General features: G+C 44.2%; 2 protein-coding genes across 4 annotated transcripts in view; one reads left to right on the top strand and one right to left on the bottom strand.

Annotated features, from left to right (window-relative positions):
- The window catches only part of LOC117609259 (uncharacterized), a 94,583-nt gene that overhangs the window by 40,542 nt on the left and 31,266 nt on the right, over positions 1-22,775 (bottom strand). The window contains exon 2 of one of the 2 annotated variants that reach the window (XM_034335360.2): positions 5,923-6,204. The exons of the other annotated variant lie outside the window; for it this stretch is intronic. Within the exon in view, the coding sequence (XP_034191251.1) occupies positions 5,923-6,183 (261 nt within the window). The 5' untranslated portion in view covers positions 6,184-6,204. Of the gene's footprint in view, positions 1-5,922; positions 6,205-22,775 lie in introns of those variants that run through there. 2 annotated transcript variants of the gene reach the window in all.
- The window catches only part of LOC117609238 (uncharacterized), a 67,813-nt gene continuing 63,487 nt past the window's right edge, over positions 18,450-22,775 (top strand). Inside the window, exon 1 of one of the 2 annotated variants that reach the window (XM_034335320.2) lies at positions 18,450-20,672. In XM_034335320.2, coding sequence (XP_034191211.1) covers positions 20,640-20,672 — 33 coding nt within the window. In that variant the 5' untranslated portion in view covers positions 18,450-20,639. The remainder of the gene's footprint in view (positions 20,673-22,775) is intronic. The other variant, XM_034335311.2, reaches the window with a different exon arrangement.

Below are 22,775 nucleotides of genomic sequence, written 5' to 3'. Positions count from 1 at the left end.
CGAGCGGTATGAAAGTCGCTTCTAGGGAAAGCGAAGTTATCCACGTCGGTTCGCTTATTCCATCGGTTCGAAGGAATCAGCTGGAAGAAGCGTGGAAAAGCGGCGATTATAAAAGTGTTGAACGTTCGATGAGGCTGCGCTTGCGACGCATATCCGAAGGGTTTCTTGCGGTATCGGCTCGCGGTGCACTTCTATCCGCGCGTGTACACACGCGTATACGCGAGCAGCGTGCGAGCCGGCATTATACGCGGGCCCATTTATCTGCAAGGATAAAATGCAGATAGGATCTGCGTACGCGCGAGAGGTCCTGCCAGTATTTGTCATGGAGATGCGACCCACCGATACCGCCTCGCCCGTCCGTGGAATTACCCTCGCCGCGCTCGGATTCTTCAGCGTACGCCGGTAATTTACCGCTCCTCCTCCCCTTTCTTCCTTCTTCACCCTTCCAGCCCCTATCACCAGCCAGCTTTCCTTTTAACCCTTCAACAAGCGGAGCCTGGGTTGATCGCGACCCAAACTTACGAAACAATTTTAAAAGAAAGAGTTGCATGTATTGGAAGAATAATTTTTAAAGGAAGGGTGCAATTTAGAAAATGAAAATAATATGAAATATAAAATTAATACATTGATTGTCGCAGTAGAAAAAGCCATGTGCAGAAAGACATACTAAATCTGTAATTATTAAAAATATGATCAGTTAATTTTCAAATGGGAACTTTTAAATCGATACATTATATTATTAGTATACAATGTTGGTATGCACGTTTTTTTTGTTATTGACACTTTTGTATGTAAAATTGATCACTTTTTGGCACTTTTGGGTTAAATTTGCATGAACATCGCCATTTTTTTGTCTCAAAGTGATTCATGCCATAAGCATTGATGTAACAATTAAGAATTTCTTTCGTTTTTTTATTTCAAAATCTCGTACAATGAATTATGATGGCCACTGTTTTCATCCCCTATTTTGTAATGACATTACAAAAGAGATTACAACAAAAGAAATGTTTTCGTACACTCCAATAATGTACAATTAAAGGACGAAATGTATTTTTATGATATATTGCATACTTAAAGAAAAAAATTCTTAAAAATCATCTATATTTTAAGGGATTTGATGAGGAACTCCCCTTTAATTAAAATCAGCGCTCTTACCATGGTTCGTTGGCCGAGAATTAAATAGGATGAATTAAAATAATTTTCCTAAAGACCTGCTGTAATTAATTGATGAGGAAGACCAATTTACACTTGTAAGCAGACTCGCATGTAGGCATTAACGAACCTGTCATTCTTTTTAATACAAAGGTGTTGAATATTTAAGTAGGAAGGGAGATAATCATCCCGGAAACGGGAGCGTGCAATTAAGACATTGGTTGCGGGCGGTGAAACAGCAGCATTTCTTCCAGTAATTCCAAACCAGTCCTCATTGAAACGGTCCGCGAAAGTTAATTCCAGATACGATCGAAACGGTACCAGCCTCCCCACGATTCGAGTATCCACCAATCCGTAGCCGCGAGCCTAATTAATTCCGCCTCTTGCCGTGGCCACGCTAGTAGACCCCTTATCTGGCTCGATTAACGTGAAATGCGGCCTTATCGAGCGGGAATTAGCTCGTTCTCAAAGAATGAGGTGGCTGAACGTTCTCTGTACCGAGGCGAAGTACAAGACATTTCGAGTAACAGGTGATCCATATCGATATTATCGATGTTGAACGGAAACGAAAGGAAAGAAGTTGCGTGATTCAAAGAGGAAGATTCTTGAAATTCATGAATTTTTTTTCTTTTATCGTGCTTTCTCACGGTTAGATCGCGCTAGTCATCCCCGGATGGAAGGAAATTTCGAACATCGGTGTTTCAAATTTACTTACTAAATTCCAAGATTAATCAGAAAATAAATTTCGTCCCGACTCGCGCATAAATCAACACGGTAATCCCACATACCTCGAACCGTGTATTTTCACCATCACCTCGGTCTCGGCACCGCTGTCGAGGGGTACGTAAAGGTCCAAGGATGCTGGACGTTTCCTTGAAAAGAGAAGGAAAGAAAAAATGGCTGGAGAACGCATACGCAAGGAATTTCGCGTTATCGTCGAGGATGAGGTACGTGCTGATTACCGAGCTGCTTACACCTTCCTGTGCTCTTTCTTTCCCTTCTTCTCGCCTCCCGCGAAATTACAAGACCACCGATGCTCCTCGCGCGAATAGACGAGGCAGAGGCAGAGGCGAAGGGTGCACAGGAATCGATGCTGAAATTACCCGGGCAAACTGCGCGTCTTGGCGTGCTTAGAGTTTTACTGATTGCGAGACATAAAATGTAATTGCAAGGTGGACCTAGAAGAAGTTACCGGTGGTAAAGTGGCCTGGCCGAGGTTTACCGGGATCCTCGAGATGCTAACTATCCTGCGATTCGAATCCGGTTTATGGTATCCCTGCAAACGCATTATGACATTCTTAACCGCACCACTTTTTCCTTTATTTAGGCTCTGTTTATAGGAAGGGAAATGTAACAGAGTAAAGGGGAACAGGTGAGATTTAAAACGCACTTTAGATTATCCCTTGGGTAGAGGAGAATAAAATTATCGCGATCACTTATGGCAAATTATTAGTATCTTTATTTTAAATTGATTTTTTTCAAATTTTTTAAATACAAGTCCTAGAAATTTTTCCACCCTGTACAATAATATATTTTGCAAAGAAAAACCCCTATAATGAATTCTAAATAGCAGTGTTGATTAATAAAATTTTATAAGTTACTGAAGAATAATCATAAATTATATATTTAGCAAAAAGAGAGAAAGAGAAGATTATTATTCGCTTACATCCTCGAACTGGTCCCAAAGTAAATGGCGATTCGATCTTGGATCATCGATTCTTTCGACAGGCGTGTCTACTTCTCGCTAGCGCGTTCATCAACCGCGAGCCCGGATCCATTAAGATCGATTATCTTGATACACAGAAATCGACATTGTATTCGAATGATCTTGCAAAATCAGCTTCTACTCTAAAGCGTTCGTAAAGCCCGAGGGGGGATGGCGATCGGGAGGGGTGACTGAGGAGCCGTTTCCAGGCGTTTATCGTGTCGGGAAGACAAATCGAGAGTCTGGTAATTTCTGTCGATCAAGGTCGCGCGCCACGTCGTATAATATACGATCGTGGGTCGATCGAGCAGATTTTACCCGGAATCGATTTGAATGAAACACAGGCCGCCCGTTGGAGGAGGCAGCTGGTCCGCGCTCGGCCCAATTAGGCTCTAGACGCCGCGCCGGTACGGAGGCTGGTTTCGATTTTTCTGGCCGCAGCTGAATCCTCGAGCGGAACGCAGCGAGACAAGCGAGGGAGAGAGGAGTCTTAGCTGGCGAGCAGAACCACCTCCTTACCGTCTTCAACATTTTATTTATCTACATCTCTGTTGCACGGCGCGGTGCAGCAGGCCAAGCGGGCGAACGGATGCGCTTTCAGTGCATTCGCGCCGCGGCCAGCCCGACCAACCTACTTACGTATATGGCGCACCGGGGTGCAAATTATGCATGTTGCAAGTAGCCTTTTGCTCGACCCGCGTGTCTTTTTATTGGTTAGAATATTTTAAAGCACGGATCGAGGCGGCGCGAGCACCGTTCCATGTAAATATATGGAGATACGCCGCGCGTTTCAAGCACGGATCGTTCCTTCCCTCGGTAAACGCGCGCGAATATGGTGTCCATTAACGCTCTAAAACCGTAGTCTCTGCTGGAATTGCGATGATACGCGCCATTCACCGCCTCTTTTTCTTGAATGGCTAATGCGACTTTGATTAAAATCTTCGTTTCACAGATCGCCGCGATTAAGAGAAATTTACTGTATTTATTCAGATGGCGAGGAATCGGTGAACAAATATTCTAGATTCTCAAGTGGACTAATGAATTTAATCCTCGAACAGCGAAGCCTGGGTCAATTGTAATCCAAACTTACGAAATTTATGATTGTTGCTTAAAGTTGAATTTATCATTTTTATACAAGAGAGTTTTATATATTGGAAAAGTAATTTTTACGATAAATTAAAATTTGGGCTCTCTCCATAGTCCGCCGTCGGAGAATCAAGTTTCGAAAGTGAATAAGAAATTTGTGGTGACAGTGTGAACCACCTACGCGCAAAGGGAGACGAATCAAGGTGTATTAACTTCTCGTCGAAAGGGAAAGAGGTTGTCGTCAGTGGTCTAAGCGCTTGTACCGGTCGACGTTGCTCTCTCGAGGGAGCGGCGTTGAGACTTATGAAAGAGGCCGAAATTCTCGAAAAGATGCTTATCAGAGCGGCCGTTTCGCAATAAGACGAGGCCGTGGAACGTGTAACTTGCCCGACGGTCGTATGTATCTCCCGGGAGTACTCGAGTCAGCGGAGCTACGCCGCACAACGTCAGGGACGAGATTTAGAGGCCGCGACGGCGGACAATGCACGACACCTGCAGCACCTCGAAAAACAAGAAGGTAGATCGACGAAGGAGGGAAAGAGAAGGGAAGAAGGATGGGAGAGAGCTAGGTGAAGAGAGAAAGATAACCGGGTTCATCTGGACTTCGAAGGCAATAGCGTGGTTGAGGGAACGGAAACTGGTACCGGTAGCGCAGCAGGATAAACCCGGGAGACGTCTTACATCGTTCCGGTGAGAGAGCACGGATGCATGGAAAACGCCTATTCAACAAAGGGACACAAATCAAAAGAACGTAGCGAGGAGCATGGACGTTCCTCCACATTGTTGCAAAGTGCCGACAACGGTGCTGTTCGCTCGAGTATATAACTTCTTATGAATCTTACCATTGTACACCTACCGACGATGATCATGAGCCTCTTTCAACGAGATACGACCTACTATTATCGAACAGGCTGTTCCAATGAAATAGCAAAACAGAGCTCGAGTCTTTCGCAAGAACTGAAATAATGCATATGGAAATGAAACAAAAAGCATTACGTGGTATAAATATAAACCGGGAATTGTTGTTTATCCGCCTAGACCCTTTTTCCAAAATTTTATCGTCTCTTCCATCATCCATTAACAATAAGAAAGGGTTACAGCCGATTCCAGTTGCGTGATCAATTCGCACGATCCTCGAAATCGAGCATCTCCATAGGACGCTCGTTCGGTGGAAAATCAATTATCCATTGGATGGTTAGGGTCGATCGCGATCTTCTTGTTTGCCACCGGCTGCTCCCGAAAGGGTTTCCGGTAGTAGAGGACCCCTGCTGACGAAAGCAACCCTCCGGATGCAAGAGAAAGAGCCACAACGACACGGAAGGGAAGAGAAGAAGTAAGAAAGCGAAGTTTTTTATCGAGATATTAATTGGACAGCCAATTATATCTTATGCGGCCAGGCATAAATTCATAACCTTTAAGCTTGCAGTTAAAACGAACCAATTAGTGGAGTAGGGGTCGATGTGTGCTCCAGGTACCTGGCCACGAAATATCTCTCGAAATTACCCGCAAGAACCTGAACGACCCCATGGAACACCGTATATTCGACGCTATGGGAAACGATCGTGCCTCCGTTCCTTCCATTTCAATTGTGCAGAGATATACACGGAGCCGATCGGCGACGATCATTAAGAACGAGAAAGGGATGGAGCACCGCCAGTGTCCGATGCAATTAGTATTATAATGACAGGACGTTAAATCGCGACGAGCAACCGGAGCAATTATTCAATTAGGAAGAAGAACAATCGTCTTTGGTGTTCGGTTCATTTGCATACGGTCATTAGCATTTTATTAGTAAGAACGATGTGGGGGGTACATGCATTATTAAATTCCTACGTAACTTCTGCCCTTTCCGTTTGTATTTTACGAATGAAAGAAGAAATCTTTTTTTCTCTGGTTGTGAATCTACAGAATATATAGAAAAATTGATATATTTCTAGCGACGAACAGAATTTATATGAATAAATAATGGACATAAAGGGTTAGGAGCTTTCGTCGGAAGATACATCGTCGTTACTATCGTCGCTGAATCGAGGCTCTCTTATTCGATGAGCGATGGTGCCAGGTTTCTCCGATGCCAGAATATAGGTACCGCGAGGAGTTCTCTTGATTCTTCCCACAGCGATCCCGGCCTTCAGAACCTCCATCACCAGGTAACCAGCTCGTGCATGCGTGATTTTCATGTGCTTCAACACGTATCTCACGATACTGTCGAAGGTGGCACCCTCCGCGAGACTGTTCATCCTTTAAGGATTCCCGGCTACCTGCGGGAGTGGACTCGTTTCAGTTCCATTTTCATCTCGATTCCGTGCGATCATTTTTTTTTTTTTTTTTTTTTTTTTTTATATCTTTAACCCTACTTAACAGAAGTTTATTTAACACGAGTGAAAGACAAGATAATTAACGACTCAACTATACATCGCGATTTTATTGCTCGTGTATTAGTATCATAATTGAGATGTAGTTACCGCGATTGTAGCACGCAACGTTCTTCGACAATTTCGAGGGGAAAAAATATTATTACTGGCAGACGGAGGAAAGGACGCGATTACGAGCTAGCAAAGAGGATAATTAAGAGTGTCGTGGCCACTCGATGCCGGCTTCTGCGAACGAGTGGCATTAAGCCGAGGAAATTGCCTCGCCTTGAATATGCCCACTGCTGCCGGGCTAATTACGTTTCGTGGATTTTGTCCGAGACGTCGGATGGAAAGCTTTTTCTTACCCCTCGATTAATCCTGCGACACAGAGACATTAACGAGACCTGTTTCTTCTGTCGTTGAAAAATTCAGCAATTTATCCGGGGGAAAGTGTCGAAGTTGTAATTAGTCTCTGACTCGCGAAAGAAGAAATTTCAAAGTATTTGAAATTTCAATTTTCCGTTTTAGATTCTTTTTCTTCTAAACGATCAGGAGGATTCTTGAAAGGTGCAGAACAGTTTTTCGTCGTTCAACATGGAAGCAGGTGATTTCTCGGGTTAATTGAAGGGTGGCCAGTAGCGTGTAATTATCAGGTTGAACGAGGCTGAGAATAGAGACATTTATCCACTGCTATCTTACACATTTTCCCCTTCGTTTCTTCGAGAGGAATCGAGTGTTCCAATGAAGGTGTTGTTGAATCGAAAGGTTCGACGGTCGAAAAATGGTCGATTTCACGAGGGGGTGGTTTCGAAACACGAGCTGGCGAGTGCAAATAACACAGGGCAGACGGTGTCCAGGAGGATGCCGCGATTAAAAGCGCCTAGTGGTTCGCGGAGGCGCGAATGGGTCGAGATACGGTCGCAGATAAGATCGGTGATCGTGGGCGAGAGCAACTGCTCGGCGAGGAGAGAAGTGGAAACGCGCGACCAGCAACGTGTCTTTATTCTCCGCGCCTCGCCGGTTCCTTTCGTCGAACCGAACGAATTCATTTTTGCCCGGGACAGAAACATTCCTCCTTCCTGGAAGAAGCGTTTTCGTGGCTCGAGACCCTCCGTTCGTGTTTTTTCGAACGCCCAATCATGCCTCGACTTTGCTCGGTATTTGTGAGAGCGGTTAAGGAGCGAAGAGACGTCCACGTCGGACAGAAACAACGAGCCAGGAACGTTTACTGCAACTTACATTCAACTCGAACAGTACGAATGCAAATTTTTCAACTCTGTCACCTTTGCTTCTCTGGTTTTATAAAAAAGTATTTAAAGCTTATATTTTGAATATTTTATTCGCTGAATTAAGGGGTAACCCTCGGACGGCGGACCATGGAGAAAGCCCCAACTTTAATATAATTTTGTATTTCATATTATTTTCATTTTCTAAATTTTACAATGTTCCTTTAAAAATTATAGGTTTAACTTTAAGCCGACATTAAGTTTAACCCAACCTCCGCTGTTAAAAGGTTAATAAGTAATATCTAATTAATCGTCTTTCGTAATTCGTATTACGAAGTAGAAAGACTAATACTTCGAGGTATTCAACACGAAACGTCTACTTGCTTACGTGTTGGAGCAATTAGCGGCAGTGATGAGTTAATTGGTCTCGGTCCTCGTTTTCGTCGCGTGACGAGCCTTAGAGATGGAGAGATTCCTCCGGAGAGGACAGCTCGCAAATAAAACGTAAAAAAAAAGAAGAGTCGCCCGCAAACATATGAGACACTCCACGACCAAAGTCACGCGCGTTGAACCTTCAAACAGTTTGTTCACCTTCTTTCGAAAATATGAAAATTAACCGTAATTTGAAGAAATCGTACGTAGGTACAGGCGGTCGAGTTTCCAAAGGTACATTCGGCGAGAAAGTAAGTCTGCAGGTAGAAGAACGATCGAATGCCGATCGAAAGTATTCGTGGCTGGAGGCTCGTCGATCCCTTGCTCGCGCGCAAGATAGTCGTCGGTCAAGCCATATAGTCACGGACTATTACTGTAACACCGTTGGCTCTCCGTGCCACGAGTCCCCCGGAGAAAGGCACCACCAAGGATAGAGTCATTATATCGGAAGGATAGCTTTCCACCTGCGCCGTATAACTCGTTCGGGTAAACACCTGTAGCGTACCGGCTCGAATTCGTGGATCAACGTGGATCGTATGGCCCTGAGCAAAATCGGCTAGGACGAAGAAAATTCGTGAATCGGCGTAAATCATCGAAACGTTAGCATAATATCTCGATGGAGCTGTAGGCTGAATGCGTCTGAGACAGGTGAAGGACTGAGAAGAAATCATCGAACGGATCGGCTCTTATCTTGGTGCCGATTTATGGCACTCGAAGACCGTTATCGTATCGTCGTCTCGTGCAATTTGGCTGTCACGATACGAACGGCTTAAGTTTTAAGGCTCGTAATTACACCTATAAAGCACGCGTGTCTCGAGAGATTTGAACGGTAAGGACGCGCCATGGTTTCGTAGCAAAACGAACATATTGTGCCTCGGCCAATAAACGTCAAGCGATCCCGCAGGTGCTTCGAGTTTCGCGATGTCCACCGACCGAATTCTTCGCCTCTGAATTATCCTGCGTCACAGCTGCAACGGCGTGCTTGTGTTTACAGAAAGTAATAAACGATTATTCGAAGGAACGTCTTCATGATGCCGCAATCTTAATTCCTTCTGCCCGTATGTTTGTCCTCGGTCAGCATATCGCGATATCATACTGAATATTTATTATTTTTAATTCAGGATAAAAATAGATCTTCTTGTCCTTCGACCGCAGAATGATCTTAAAAAGGAAGAATTTTATGGCAAGTGACAATCATCGGAAAATAAAACGGATCGCATCGTTCGATTACAAGCAAACATGTCCAGCTATTAATTCTTCATCAACGTAATTACTGCATATGTACCCGCAGGATCGTGGAACAGGATTCTTTTTCGAATCGTCAAGGTCCGGATCGACGATCAACGATATTTCCTTCCGCGAGTTAAATCACAGTCATTACAAGCTGAAGTATTTTCAGGAAACGAGTTCAGTGGGCCTGGACAAGTAAAATGACGAGGGCATGAATGCGACGATAATAAGACACGCACACGCGTTTCCGACTATCTTTGCGGCCAACAGGAAGAAAGCAATCCCGATGAAAAGCACGATATTAAACGAAATAACGTCGAAATCTCAGCTTGTACAAATATCCGAGCAATTTCAGGCTAATTGCCCGATTATGTTCGCGATAAACGTTTCATTCAAGGTTGCTCGATCTCATCGGGTACAACATGCTTTCAGACATGATTCGCAATTATTCTAACACTCGACTCGTGCCAATAAAACCGTTTACAATTCGAGCTAGTCACTTTGCAATGATGTTGATCTAAAATCGCAATCTCTAGGTATCGAATGATCGCGAGATACTTTACACGAAATCTCGTGTTAACAGGAGTCTGTTAATAATAAAATAATAAGAAATCTGAGATTACATTAAAATTGGGGCTCTCTCCATAGTCCACCAGCGGAAAGTTAAGGCTTTTAACAATTTTTTTTTTAAATAATAGCTAAGTTAAGAACCTTCCATCTTTTCGGAAAAAATATATATAACTTTCGATTTTACTCTCTAATTTTTTAAACTAGAGGTATTGCAAAATGGCAGAGTTATTCAATTAAAATTGGGACTCTCTCCATGGTCCGCCGTCCGAGGGTGATGATTATCCCGCGAGGGGATAGAAAGACGAATCTGACGTGATGAGAGTGAAATCAGGGAGGATAGAAGTAATGTGTAGAAGAAATGATAGAATAAGAGGAGAGAACGCGTAGAAGATCGCGAGAAAGGAAGGGAGGCCACCCTGCTCGAGGATTACCATAAACACTCGACTGGGTCGTGCATGCACGTTAGCGCTGCGCTAGCAAATACACGTGTAAATCCCGTGTTTCAGCTCTTATTCCGCCTCCACCGTGTTCCCTCCGACGTCGCGGCCCTCCGGCCGCTGCTAGCCCTTCTTTCACCGCCTCTTTTCTGCCCTTTCCATCGTTCCTCGATCGGCCGAGCCTCCTCGTGGTGCTCGTGCCGATGCACGAACGGAATCGGCAAAAAGAAGCCCCGGTGTATCGCGGTCGCGTGACTTTCATGCTCGACCGCTCGTCTTCTTCCCTTCCTTTCCTCCTCGCCATCCAAACCAATGGCGTATTACAGCTTTGGCTTGAAAAATTACCTTTTATCTACTCGATTCTTGCCAGATCAAATAGATCGTGAAACTAGTAAGTTGAACTGGTAAAGACAAGTGGATACCAGCAGAGACCATTGAAAAAAGGAAACAGGGAACGGGCGCAAAAGTGTGTGCTCGTAGCAGCAGCCGCGGCGTTCCATCTATTGGATTCAAAGCAGAGGTAGCTCGTTTACCATATATTTTCCCGGGAAAGCATTGTCAGCTCGGAAACGGTCGAATACAAAAGCGCACGATGAAAGATAGCCGGTAGCCGGGCAAACGGTTGAAACAGCGTTACGCGTACACTCGCGAACGGGACATTAAGGCAGGCGAAATGAATGTTCGAGCGGGGAACGTTCAATCCAGCGCATAAATAACTGGCTGTAACAGCACGGGTTCTCGTTAAAGAATCGTATAGCTACGCTACTGTATCGCGCCGCGGTAGGTTTCCTAGATCTGGAACAAACGATCGGCAGGAATCGCGCGCGAGCCTTTCCTTCTTGCGGGCCACGATATCTGTTTCTTCTGTTAGCGACCGTTCACCACGGCCGATATCTGTTTCCACGGAATTCCGAGCGTGGCCGGTCGATCGTCGAAAGCGAAACAAAGCGGTGCCCACCTGGGTTATGTACCATTAGATCGATTCAATTAAACGATCCGGCTGTACCGCCGCGGCCGGTGTCGGACGATTTGTCCGTTCGCTGGTTAATCGGTACGATTAACACTCGGCGAACTAGCCATTTATCGCCTTATCGATTGCGCGGCCGAGAACGCGGCTGCAATTATCCTCCTCGGCGCGACTCGCTTGATTGCGGGCCGAAAAATCGACGGAGGTATGCTGACGAAGAAGCGATCTCATTAGACTCCTCGATGCGGAGTATCATCGCGTTCCATAAGTAACGCGTTCGTGTTATTTTAATCATCGTATGAAAATTCAATCTCCGATCCTGCAGGATCGTTAGAATACTTTAGAATATCGTAAAAGGCGTGTCCTAAGTGATTCGCAGATCGTATAAAAGGATCCTGATACGAATCAACGAGAATAACGAGGCGATGAAAAGAGTTATGCCAAACGGTAACCCAGTAACCCAATACACAGCCGAGAACATCTCAAATGATACTCTCACCTCTCTCTGTTTCCCTTTCGTGATCTACCTGCTTCTCGTGGGCAGAGAAAAAAATTTCATCCGACCGTGGGCGACGATGATTCAGCGACAATGCTCGACCACCGTTTCTCATGGATTATTTTCATCGCGACGAGTCTTGTCGCCATTACACCGTTCGAAATGGCATAATATTTTAATTTTGCATCTGTTAATCACAATCGCTAAAGTCTCGTAACAAAAAGGGTTAAGAGAAGTGGGCCTTTTCTGCGGTAGATAGAAAATAAGTCAATTTCGTGTTCCTTGAAGAACTGACAATGAGACAAAAGTAATAATTTGACTTTGAACTACGATTACTTTATACTAAAACCTTGCATAGTTATTTGACATTATTGAATTACAGCAGTAATATCCAAATTATTAATAAAAAATGGAGATCTAGGGAATTACCTTTAGAAAGCCTAAAAGTGACCGTAAAAACGCAAGTATCCCTTAATTGTAATTTTGCACTGTATATTCAATATTTACGATAATAGCTACAATAGAGTTTCAGTTATCAACAATGTTACTTTCGCCTCGCTGTAACTTTTGTTCCCGTTCTTCCCTACGGTTTGTCAGAAATAATTAGAAAATGTTATCCTACATTTTCCGGTGAAACAACCCGGTGAACCGTGACCGTAATCTAGAATGAAGGAGAAGTGTGCAGCATGGAACACGAAACAGAAAGTACACAGATTTTCACCTAGGTGGTCCATCACGATTCTTATCTGGCCATTTCTCTTATCCGTAGCTCGATCCATTGTATCCCCGTGGTCGTGCGATCGTGGCAGCACCAATTAAATTAAAGCCAATGGCCTTCCTTGTCGAGGCCCTCTCCGTCTTCGAGAGCTGCCCGAGACCTTCGGCCACGCGTCCTCCCGAGGGAAAAGCGTCCGCGATAAAGTATTGCGAACATTACCGAGCATCGATGACTTATTGCTGGCCGAGAAGGAACGTATAGTTACGTGGGGTTGTAATCATTCGTACACATGTTATAATTACCGTTGCGTCGACGATTAATCATCGGGACGACCGTCGACCGATGCTGTATTACTTTGTTGCCGGCCCAACAATGACTCGCGAATTCGCGTCGGGTGATGATTTCGTTTCGGCTTAAAAAAAGGAGGAAAAATTTCGTCTTGAACGGGCGAGGCACTAACGACAAGGTCCAACGTCGTAAATAATCGAACACGAGTATATTTTTTCCATTGTAAGTACTCGTTGCTTTATCACAAATCGCCGTATCGCGATCGAACTTCGATGTTAAGTTTCGTGGGTGAATTATAATTACAGTGGACTCTCGTTATATTGCCACGCGGAGATTTCTCCTTTAGGCAGATTTTTAAACATAGTAGTGCCACTCATTTTTTCTCTTTTTTTCTCTTTTAACTTAAAGTTTGGAAGTTTGAAAAATTATCCACCCCTACAGCCGACTGCAGCCCTGTTTGCGGCAATATAACGAGAGTCTACTATATCCCTAACCGCTATAAGGTGTAATCAAAATCTTGGTAGAAGGAGTTTGATAGAAGGGAAGGTAGTGCCGAACACAAGTCAACTAATGAAAAATTTCTGAGGGTAAACTGGAAGCTTCTGAATTATTTGTAAGGGATCGAGGCCCAATGGCGGTAGCGCAGTGAATAAGGAAGTCAGATACATACAACGCGGAAGACTCGGCTCGATTCTCGGTACCGACAGTCTCTATATTCCACGGATTCCTCCATTATTCACTATTCGAGGATCAAGCATAGCATCATCCACGTTGCATTCCAGTTACAAGTGGGTGCGGTTTCTATTTAGATGGTTAATAGCAGACAAGGGATTGAACCGATGGAAATTACAGGACAATTTACTAACTTGGTCCATGGGTTAGCTCGTTAACCTTCGCGTTATGCTCGCAAATGCCACTAGAATTTACACTAGAATTAAACGACTGCATACCGCGTTCACGTGGCTGCATTGCGACGCATCGCGCAGTGGTGCTATTTTGCAAAAAGCTGGTCAAAAGATATTTTACTTTATTCTTGTAGAAAGCTTGCATTTATAACACTTAATTTAATGGTAAAATATTCTACATATAAATCTTTTTAAGATAAATTTTCCCTGACATACTAAACAATTTGCTCTAGTTTTCAATTTGATCAATTTTGACAGCCTATATCTCAGTAACTAATCAATATATTCAAAAAATTCAAGCGGCACTCGACGCATCGATACGTGTACACCAAATATAACAACACCTGAAAAAAATTGCTATATACTTCGAAAATTAAATTTTGGATCAGCTATTCGTAAAATCTGCGTTCGCGAAAACCACTGTGCATCGTCGTATATGATTCTCCTTCTGGTTTCAAGCAACGGCAATAAAGTACGCACGAAAGAAGCTCTTTGGAACGCGTGCAGATCGTGGTGCATTTACATTCGCGTGTCCATAATAATTGTACCGTTTGACATTTCTTGGAATTCGATCGACCGAGTTCCAGCTAAGGAAACGCGTTTCGTGTAATCCGCATAGTCGTCGCCGAACGTGTCGCAATTTCGTTTAACCGGGCGTCGAACGGACCGCTCGTTTCGCCACCGATCTCGCAACCCGTTTGTTATTAACGCTTCCCACGCGTTTGCCTGGATATAATTAAAATCGGTGTTGAGTTACGCCGCGGGTCACCGTCGCGTCGGTTAAGTGACACAGTTATTGAACAGCATCCCTGCTCACCTGCCAAGGTGAAGTTCAGGTACGCGGCACAGGCCGCGATACCACTTATCGAACGATCGAGAGCTACTCGTTCGTGACTCTCGATTCCGCGATCCTTTCCACCCACCTGCTCGATCTATACTTCTCTAGAAGCGACTTCTAGCTTCTGACAGGAACAACTTATTAAGTGTCCCCTTTCAGACTTTAACCCTTTCGCTGCGGGGAGCTCGATGCTATATACGTGTTATAGTCAGAACATTTATAGCAATTGGCGAGGAAAAGATTGACATTTTTAAGATGGTACTTGGAAATGGGCATGCATTCATAATCAGTAACAAGTTCACTCTATGACAAGTAATATTCAAGTTATTAATAAAAAAATGGAAATCGGGGAAAGTGTTACAATCGTCCCTGATCCTGGGTCGGTTGTAACGCTGCAAGAAGTCAAAAGTAACACAAATGTAACTTTACAAAACTGTAATATTTATTGATTTACAGTAATAAACAAAATATAGTAAATATAGGAAACGTTTTCTAATTCTTACATTCAACATTCAAGCATACAATTACAAAGGGAGTATTGATATTACAATTTTAAATCAGTAAGAGAAAGTCACTGTAGGGTATCTAAAAGTTATTTTGTTCATTATAAGCGTCTATTGCGTATCTACATATACTATTAGGACAGTGATAAGTGTTTTCCAAATATCATTTTCCATTACGTATCCGAAATTTATGTTAATATCTATTCAATATTTTGAGATATTTAGCGTGTTACTACCGCCCCCGGTCTACCCTAATATTCTTAGCAAACATGTGTCCGGAAGGTTTAAGATACCAGATTCTAGTGTCTTCTGGTGCTAAACGAAGATAAGGTTTACAGCGTTCAAACGATCTCCGTAAGATACATTTTCTCTTCAAAAAGTTGACTGTTACGTTCTACTTGTATCTCGTGTACCGCCCAACTGCGCGTTAAGACAATAAAGATGTAATGTCGTTCACGGTTACTAAATGCCGCCCGTACAAGGTGTCCAGAACAACTTAGAGCGTATTTTATTACGCCCACGGTTATGCCAACTGGTTTTCAACTTCCTCGTTTTCCTTTGCGCCGGGAACTGCGCCAATAACGAGACGTCTCGTTTCTAAACTCGCTCCGTTCCAATCTGTGCAGGCTTCGTTGTTCTTAAGCGTGTAACGACTTGTTGGAAATAAAAAAAAAAAAAGAAACAGGAGGTAGAAAAAAATTGGCGGTTTTAAATTAATCAACTTTCCGTTCTCGAGACACCGGCTTCTACATTCTAACACGCCCACGTGAATTTCAATCACGCCCGATGAAATCAAAATTCAAATCGAAACGTTCGGATCGAGTTTTTGTCACCATCGGCAAAGGAGAAACGGTATTCGTGGTTAAATTGCTTTTACATATTAATCCAGGCACCGACGACAAAATTTACGACAGGCCTACCGGGATCTTGCGTAACGAACAGATAGCAAACTTCGCCCCCCGGTAGTTCCTTTAGATTAATATCTAACGTTGCTTCACGACACTTCGACGTGGATGTAGGCTAAGTCTAACACTGTTTTCTAAGTTTCCTCGTTGTATATTATTTGGACTGGTTGAGACATCGGTCGACGTTGAATTAAAATACCAGTTCATGATAGCAAGTTACCGAGTTAATTCTTGGAATACCTCTATTGAGTGCGACTGAGTTTCTAATTAACTTCGTTGCGTGTACACTCGCGTTTCAATTTTTCCCCAGGAAAAATTATGATGTCCCGAGTTTTCGTCCTTTCCCATAAGGCATCCTAGCTAGATTTGATCACAAGTGTACATAGAATCGAGCTGTTTCACTTGAATTTTTCTTTCGATTCAATTAGAAGCATCGTGAAAATAAGCAAACAAAGATTCTACGCATTGTGCAAGAACACCGAAGAAATCAGCAGTTTCAGCAGAAATATACATATAAAGAATCGTGTGGAACGAATCCGTAGCTGGAGCCGACATCGTCGAACAATGGTTGGATTTCTCAATCGCCCTGGCACGTAATCGATTAAGGTCCTTCTGCCTGGAAAGCAGTGCTATCTGAATATCGCGAGTGAAGGTGCGCCCAGGCATTCGGTCAGGCTAATTGAATGTGAATCGAGGAAAGCTCACGTGTAGGTTTCGCGTATAATTAACGTTGATCAGAAGGATCGATTCGAGGCGTATCTTCGCGTTGCTTGATCATTTAACGGGATACGGTAGATACTAGTTGGTATATCTCGTTAGCCCGTAGCCGTTCGATTTTCCGACTGCTTCCGAGGAACACAGCTTATCGGATTAAAGTGCATCACGATTCGTTTTACGCCTCGTCGCTTTCTTGTTCTGTTTACTCGTCGGCAAGTCATTCTACCATCGCCGATTGTTAGAAACGTCATAACGATGAGAAGGCAATTGCTTCTTTAACGCAATTGCGGTATCGTTACCACCACGAATTACAGGCTCGATTTAAGAAACTATCCTCTCGTTCGGAAACGAGCAGATTGCTCGCAGACACGTTGCCAGCTGGCAAGAATAATCGGCGAAGAAGATGCTAGCCAGACATCGTGCACCGTCTGTGTTCTCACGAGTCATCGGGGTCGCATGATCTCAAAGCCGCCACGCGGCCAACATCCCCCGCCTGTTTCATCGTGTAACGCGTGCAACGCCAATAAGTGTAACACGACGTAGATGAAACGCCACCCTCGCGGAACTCGAAACGTTACCGAGCCGTACTCGCACAGATTCACCTGCAATATCGTGCCACAGTCAGCGCGTCCGCGTGCATTCTCTCGCTGCTAGTGCACGCGTTGCAGTCGCGCATCGAGCACTCTCCTCGTCGCTCCTCTTCGAGTTTCCTGATCCCTAGGCTCAGACCGTTGCCTCGTACCTCTTCCATCGGGACCGGTGTACGTGCGTACATAAGCAAACCTGTTGTTACCGCTCCTCCCCGCCATTATCTCTCTCACGCATCGGCGCCGATTTTTATAGGCTAGGTGATTCACGAGGCAAGTTCATCAAGCCTCCTTCCTTTACCTTCCGTAGGCACACGACGAGCGAGCTTTCGCGGGAATTAGAGGGAACGAGCCTTTTCTATTTCTATTCGTCCTGTTAAAGTTGGTATTTTCGATGATTTTTCGGATTAGGTGACAGAAACGAAGCGAAACGCGATTGCAATGTGTTTTTCATATTATTTTCATTTGCTAAATTCTATACTGTACCTCTGAAAATTTTTTTTTTTACATATTAAACTCTTTCGTTTAACGTTAATATTCTTGTATATGTTTAGTAAACTTGGATCTCCTTTGACCCAAATTCCATTATTCAAGGATTAATAGAAAATTGGAACGATCCATTTGCATGATTTAAACGTTCAGATCTTTACGGGCGGACAGGTGCATGAAGAAATGCAATTGCAAAATTTAGCATAACGATGTCTACTCGTTTTTATACTGGTTACTGCATATGTAAAGCGTATTGCGAAGTCACGTAGCAAATAAACCGCGGTGATACTGCAATATGAATAAATGTCATCAATTTTTTCGAAGATTTGTTCTATTCTTTGACGATGAATAATTCAATGAGATATAAACCTAACCATAGAATAACTGTTCCATTGATTATTCACGAATGCTTAATTAATCCCCGTGCTTATCTAGGCATTTACTTTACGTCCCGCTTAACTGCCATCTTGAAAATCAATTAAGAGACATATTTGTTTTCATCGAAAGAATTTGTAATAAAATAGAATCTTTACCGAGGCATAACGCAGCTAATGAGAAAAAAAAGATGGTATTTCTAAAGATTCTGTAATGTACAAGAATATTGAAACAAACATGCATGAATTTAAATCCTGAGAAATCGAAGAATCGGTTGACGATGAGACGAAGACGAGAAAGACACGTTGTCGAAAGAGGAAGAAAGGCAAAGAAGAAGTGGAAGGAGTAGCAAGATACGGTATCGTTATCGTTGCGCTTAAATCTAATACGGATGAAATTCCAGGGCGCGCGTACAAATGGACGCCAGCACGAGGACGTCCGCGGCTTCCTGCTTCGGCGTTCCGATCAACGGCGACGATCAGCTGTTACCTGGCCCACCCACACATCCACGCGTACACCTGAAGGTGTACCGTGGCTGACCAACGATCCGCTTTCCTTCAGACGTGTTCGTAACCAGTTCATCGCGCGACACCTAATCGAACCGCTTCTTCCGTCGTAATTATTACACGTCGTTACGTGTCCACCAGCATCGCAAACTTTTTGATGACACTATTAGCTTATCGACAAAAATCGCCTTTAATCGCTGGCGAAACAACGTCGTTGATAAACGAACCTGTTCTTCGACCGAACAATGCTGCTTATTTCTGCGGCATTGAAATCACCGAAATCAACCGATGACGTATCTTCATATTTTACACTATAATAGGTGGAACGTGTTACTAGAGAAACGTACGTATAAATATCGTTGGATTATTTCGCTTTCGTCGCTGTTAGGGAGGCTTTAACTCGACAAAGGAGAACCGCCTTTAATGTGACAATATGTATGCCAAGAGAGCAACATAATAGAGTTCACCTAAATCACTGCTTATAATACACGTAGCCGGGCCTGAAACGAGAACTGGGATTATAAAGACAATGACCCCGGCGACAAGTCAGATATGTCCCGGCACGATAATTCAAAAGGACATCTAATTCATACGAGAAACTCGTTTTTATTCCCGGTATTGGGTTAAGAGAGCGAGGGGAATAAAAACGAGAAGAGCCGGACAAAGAATAAATTATTACGTTTCACAACTTCCGCCGCCATGGAATCGAAAACGTCTCACTTACCAGGGAAACGCGCTGCTATCCAGTCGAATCTATCTTGGTAGAGAATCCTTCACGCTCTAGGTCACCCCTATGTGACCGCGTTTTAGAATGAAGGAGGGCAAGAAAACCCGCATGATACTTTTCCTAATCTCTGCACCACGAATCCATGCAGGAAATTTTATAATTTCCAAAAGTTATTACATGAAAAAGAATCGAAACGCGGAAGAGAAAGCATGGTGCGGGGGGTGCTAGCCCTCCGGTAGCGAGAAGAACGGTCATGCAAAGAGTAGTCGGGCGTATTGGGCGTTCTTAAAGATGGCCGATCGGTTCGCGGCGCGGAATCAATATTGTTGGATTGCCTCGATAACGCCTCGTAAATATAATAAAGCCCTCGGAACCTCTCGGCTCGGCGTAGTCGGTCTAACAGAGATAATGGTCGAAGCCGTGGGCACCCGGTAGGCCTGCTACGGCAGAGGGGTTCCCGATGCAAGGGCCTGAAACCCCTCTACGATATCGCGTGTCTCTCTCCTTCTCCCTCTCCTTCGGGCACAACACGTCTCGGTCGGAGCTGGCGGGCAAAGCAACAACCGAGTCAGTGCGATTCAGCCCGTGCCGGCGAACGGTTCGCTCCTCGACGCCGCGTCCTTTACAATTCTTTCCGTTCCTTCGTCTCGCGTTCTACTCGCGTACGTTCTCCATTCTACCAACTTCTTCTTCCTCCACGGCTGTGTGTGGTCCCTGCCTCTTTCCACCGGACGTGCTTCCCCGCTGGAGCGCGATAAAAACAGGTCGACCGTCGTTCGATCGAGACGATTCGGCGCGATAGTTCCTTCCTTCGACAGATCGGACGAATAGTATCGGAAGAAGATCGAGAATAATCGCGGACGATTGACTAGCGTTTCGAAAGGTAGAACGCGGATGGCGGAAGATCGCTAGCTGCGCTCGAGCCGGAGACTTCGACGACCGGTAGGAGGATGTCGCGCGTCGCGGACCACCCTGACTCTCTGTGTCGTCACCGTGTGTACCGGTGACGACCATCCTCGTGGCGATCTTACCACGGAGATCGCGACCCCCACGTGTGTGTTGTGTTTTTGCGCCACCTCCGGACCATTACTTCGGCCGACGAAAAAACGACTTCGATTCGATCTGTCATTTTTCTTTTCGTCGAAGAAACATCCTATCGGTGGAACAGTGTTATGATCGTACGGAGAAGAAGACAACAGTGAGCTGTTTTGTACGAAGTGATCGTCGATCGGACGATGATTCGAGCAGTGACAACTAGTTATTTCCCTTGATATCGGATAACGGAATGAACGTGTGATATCGTAAGCGGAAAAGATCGGCGGGAATAAACGCGGAAAGTTGTCGGCTAAGTGCGATTACCAACGATAGTAAAGTGCGTGTATGCTACGGTTCACCAGCCGTGGGAAGCTGTACGAATCACGGATTAATGCAGGCCGGAAATCACAGCATGGAGGACATGGTGAGCACCTTGTATCTTCTTAATTATATTTTACTCAGGTTCAGCGATAATATCGAATGGAAAACACACAAGGCGCGTTCGTTGTTTCTTACCGCGTCGCGAACCACCTTAGCCACCCTTCTAAACGTCGTAAACGTTGTAATCACGCGCTCCGCGAAAATGATGGACGATCGTCGAACGCCGCGATAGTTTGTAATTACAAGACGAAAAGCGTGTATACACGCGTGCATAGCGCGGCAGCGGGTACGCGCTTCGAATCCAGCCGTGTAATTATTCGAAAACAAATATCGTTAGGTGGTCATCTTGGACGTTACGAGATGTGCAATGCTGCGATTTTCTTTTTATTAAATTTTTCTATGCAAACTACCCCTTTACTATGTCGATCGATACGGTTAGAATTTCTGCAAAAAATTTCACTTGGTTCAACAAATAAACGACTTTAAACTGACGTACGCCAGTCGAATTGGAAGGAGGGGTTAATGTCATATGAAAGAAAGATGGCGGGTGTTAGCCGGCAAAAGTACTCTGGATGGATGAGCGTCGACGCGCGTGACAGCCGGCGTATTAAGACGGCGACAGACAAATTTCTGAAGCGAGATCGCAAAAAACCCGAAGACTTTTCGTCCATGGGACGAAGGATCGTCGGTGGCTCGTTACGCCCCGCTCGATTAGTCTTCCGCTCGATTCTGCTCGCCGCGCCGGCTACACGTGCACGCTGCCCGCGTACGCGTAAATTCATTAAAACCGGTTCATTTAATAGGGCCGCGCATTACGCGGTCGCTGAAAATTTTTCGTACAACAACGCGATCACTTTTTCTTCCTCTCTTCGCGGTCCGCGCGAAACGTTTTTTAAATCAGGATAGGGTAAAATTATTTATCATTCGTTTTTGAAGCAAACAAGATTCTTGATTTCTAGTGTATACCGTATTACTTCGAATTTAAGCCGCACTTTTTATTCAAATTTTTAAGACGTGAAATTAGGGTGCGGCTTAAATTCAATGTGAATATTTTAACATCTTATTTCTGCCGATTTTCCACTCCCCAACGATCAAGTCTTTGGGTTTATCCCCGAAGAAATGATCATAAGATGTATTTTAAAATGCTGCATTACTAATGATTTATAAAGAATTCAAGTTCTGAAAGTGAAGATGTCGAAAGTGATAGTATATCTGAAGAAGATTCTCAATAAATTAGGTAGCTTATTATATTTATATTTATGCCTATTCGAGTTACAATTAAATTTATTCCTATTTTTCAGTACCTACCTATTATAAAATCATTCTTATTTTTATTATTTTTTCCAATTTACCACTTTTAAAATTCCACTACGGATTAAATTCGAAGTAATACGGTATCTTATTTGCAGAATGAATCTTCCGAAAACTTTACCGACGTAAACTTATTTCACACTCGAGCGTGTAAGCGAGAGAGGTGTTCTCGGACGTAGCGCTTATTAGTTTGCATTGGTCGAGCCTCTTCCGGGACAATGAGGCGGGGATTGCATATTGTTGTTTATATTTACGCGTCGCGGCATAAATCTTCGTTTAACTCGCATTCAGCGTACGCTGGCTCGCGAAAATACGAGCACGCGTGTATCCGCGAGCGGAGGAGAGCTGGCGAGCGAGCAGAGTCAAGCCTCGTCACGGATAACGCGTGGTCTTCATTAAAGCTAACCTCTTTGCGTGCCGACCGACCATTAACGACCAAGGACCGGACTACGACTAATTTGTACTGTAAATGAGATCTCGAGAATCATTACCCCCGTGAAACTATGCCGGTTCGACGGTTCGCCCTCTCGACGGATCTTCCCTCGGAAATTAGAGGCTGATAACACGCTCGAAACGTTCTCGATTCGGCCCGCTCCGTTCATGGGATATCTTCTACGGTTGAATTTATTTCTCGAGTCGCGCGTTCGTAATGGTTTTAAGTGGAGAAATGCGAGGCCGGTGATGCTGGTTTTAAAGAGGGTAGCTAGCGTGTGAACGACCGCGTTTGATGTTTATTAGAACACTCTACTGGTCAAGTAGTATATACATGCTTTTGTTCGAGTATCTCTATGTGTTAAAGCGTACGTGATAACGTAATGAAGTTGACACTTTGACA

This window comes from Osmia lignaria, chromosome 9 (genome assembly GCF_051020975.1).
Source record: "Osmia lignaria lignaria isolate PbOS001 chromosome 9, iyOsmLign1, whole genome shotgun sequence".
In the NCBI taxonomy this organism is placed as follows: Eukaryota; Metazoa; Arthropoda; class Insecta; order Hymenoptera; family Megachilidae; genus Osmia; species Osmia lignaria.
The sequence above is the reverse complement of the archived record's forward strand: the minus strand, read 5'-3'. Positions and strand labels throughout refer to the sequence as shown.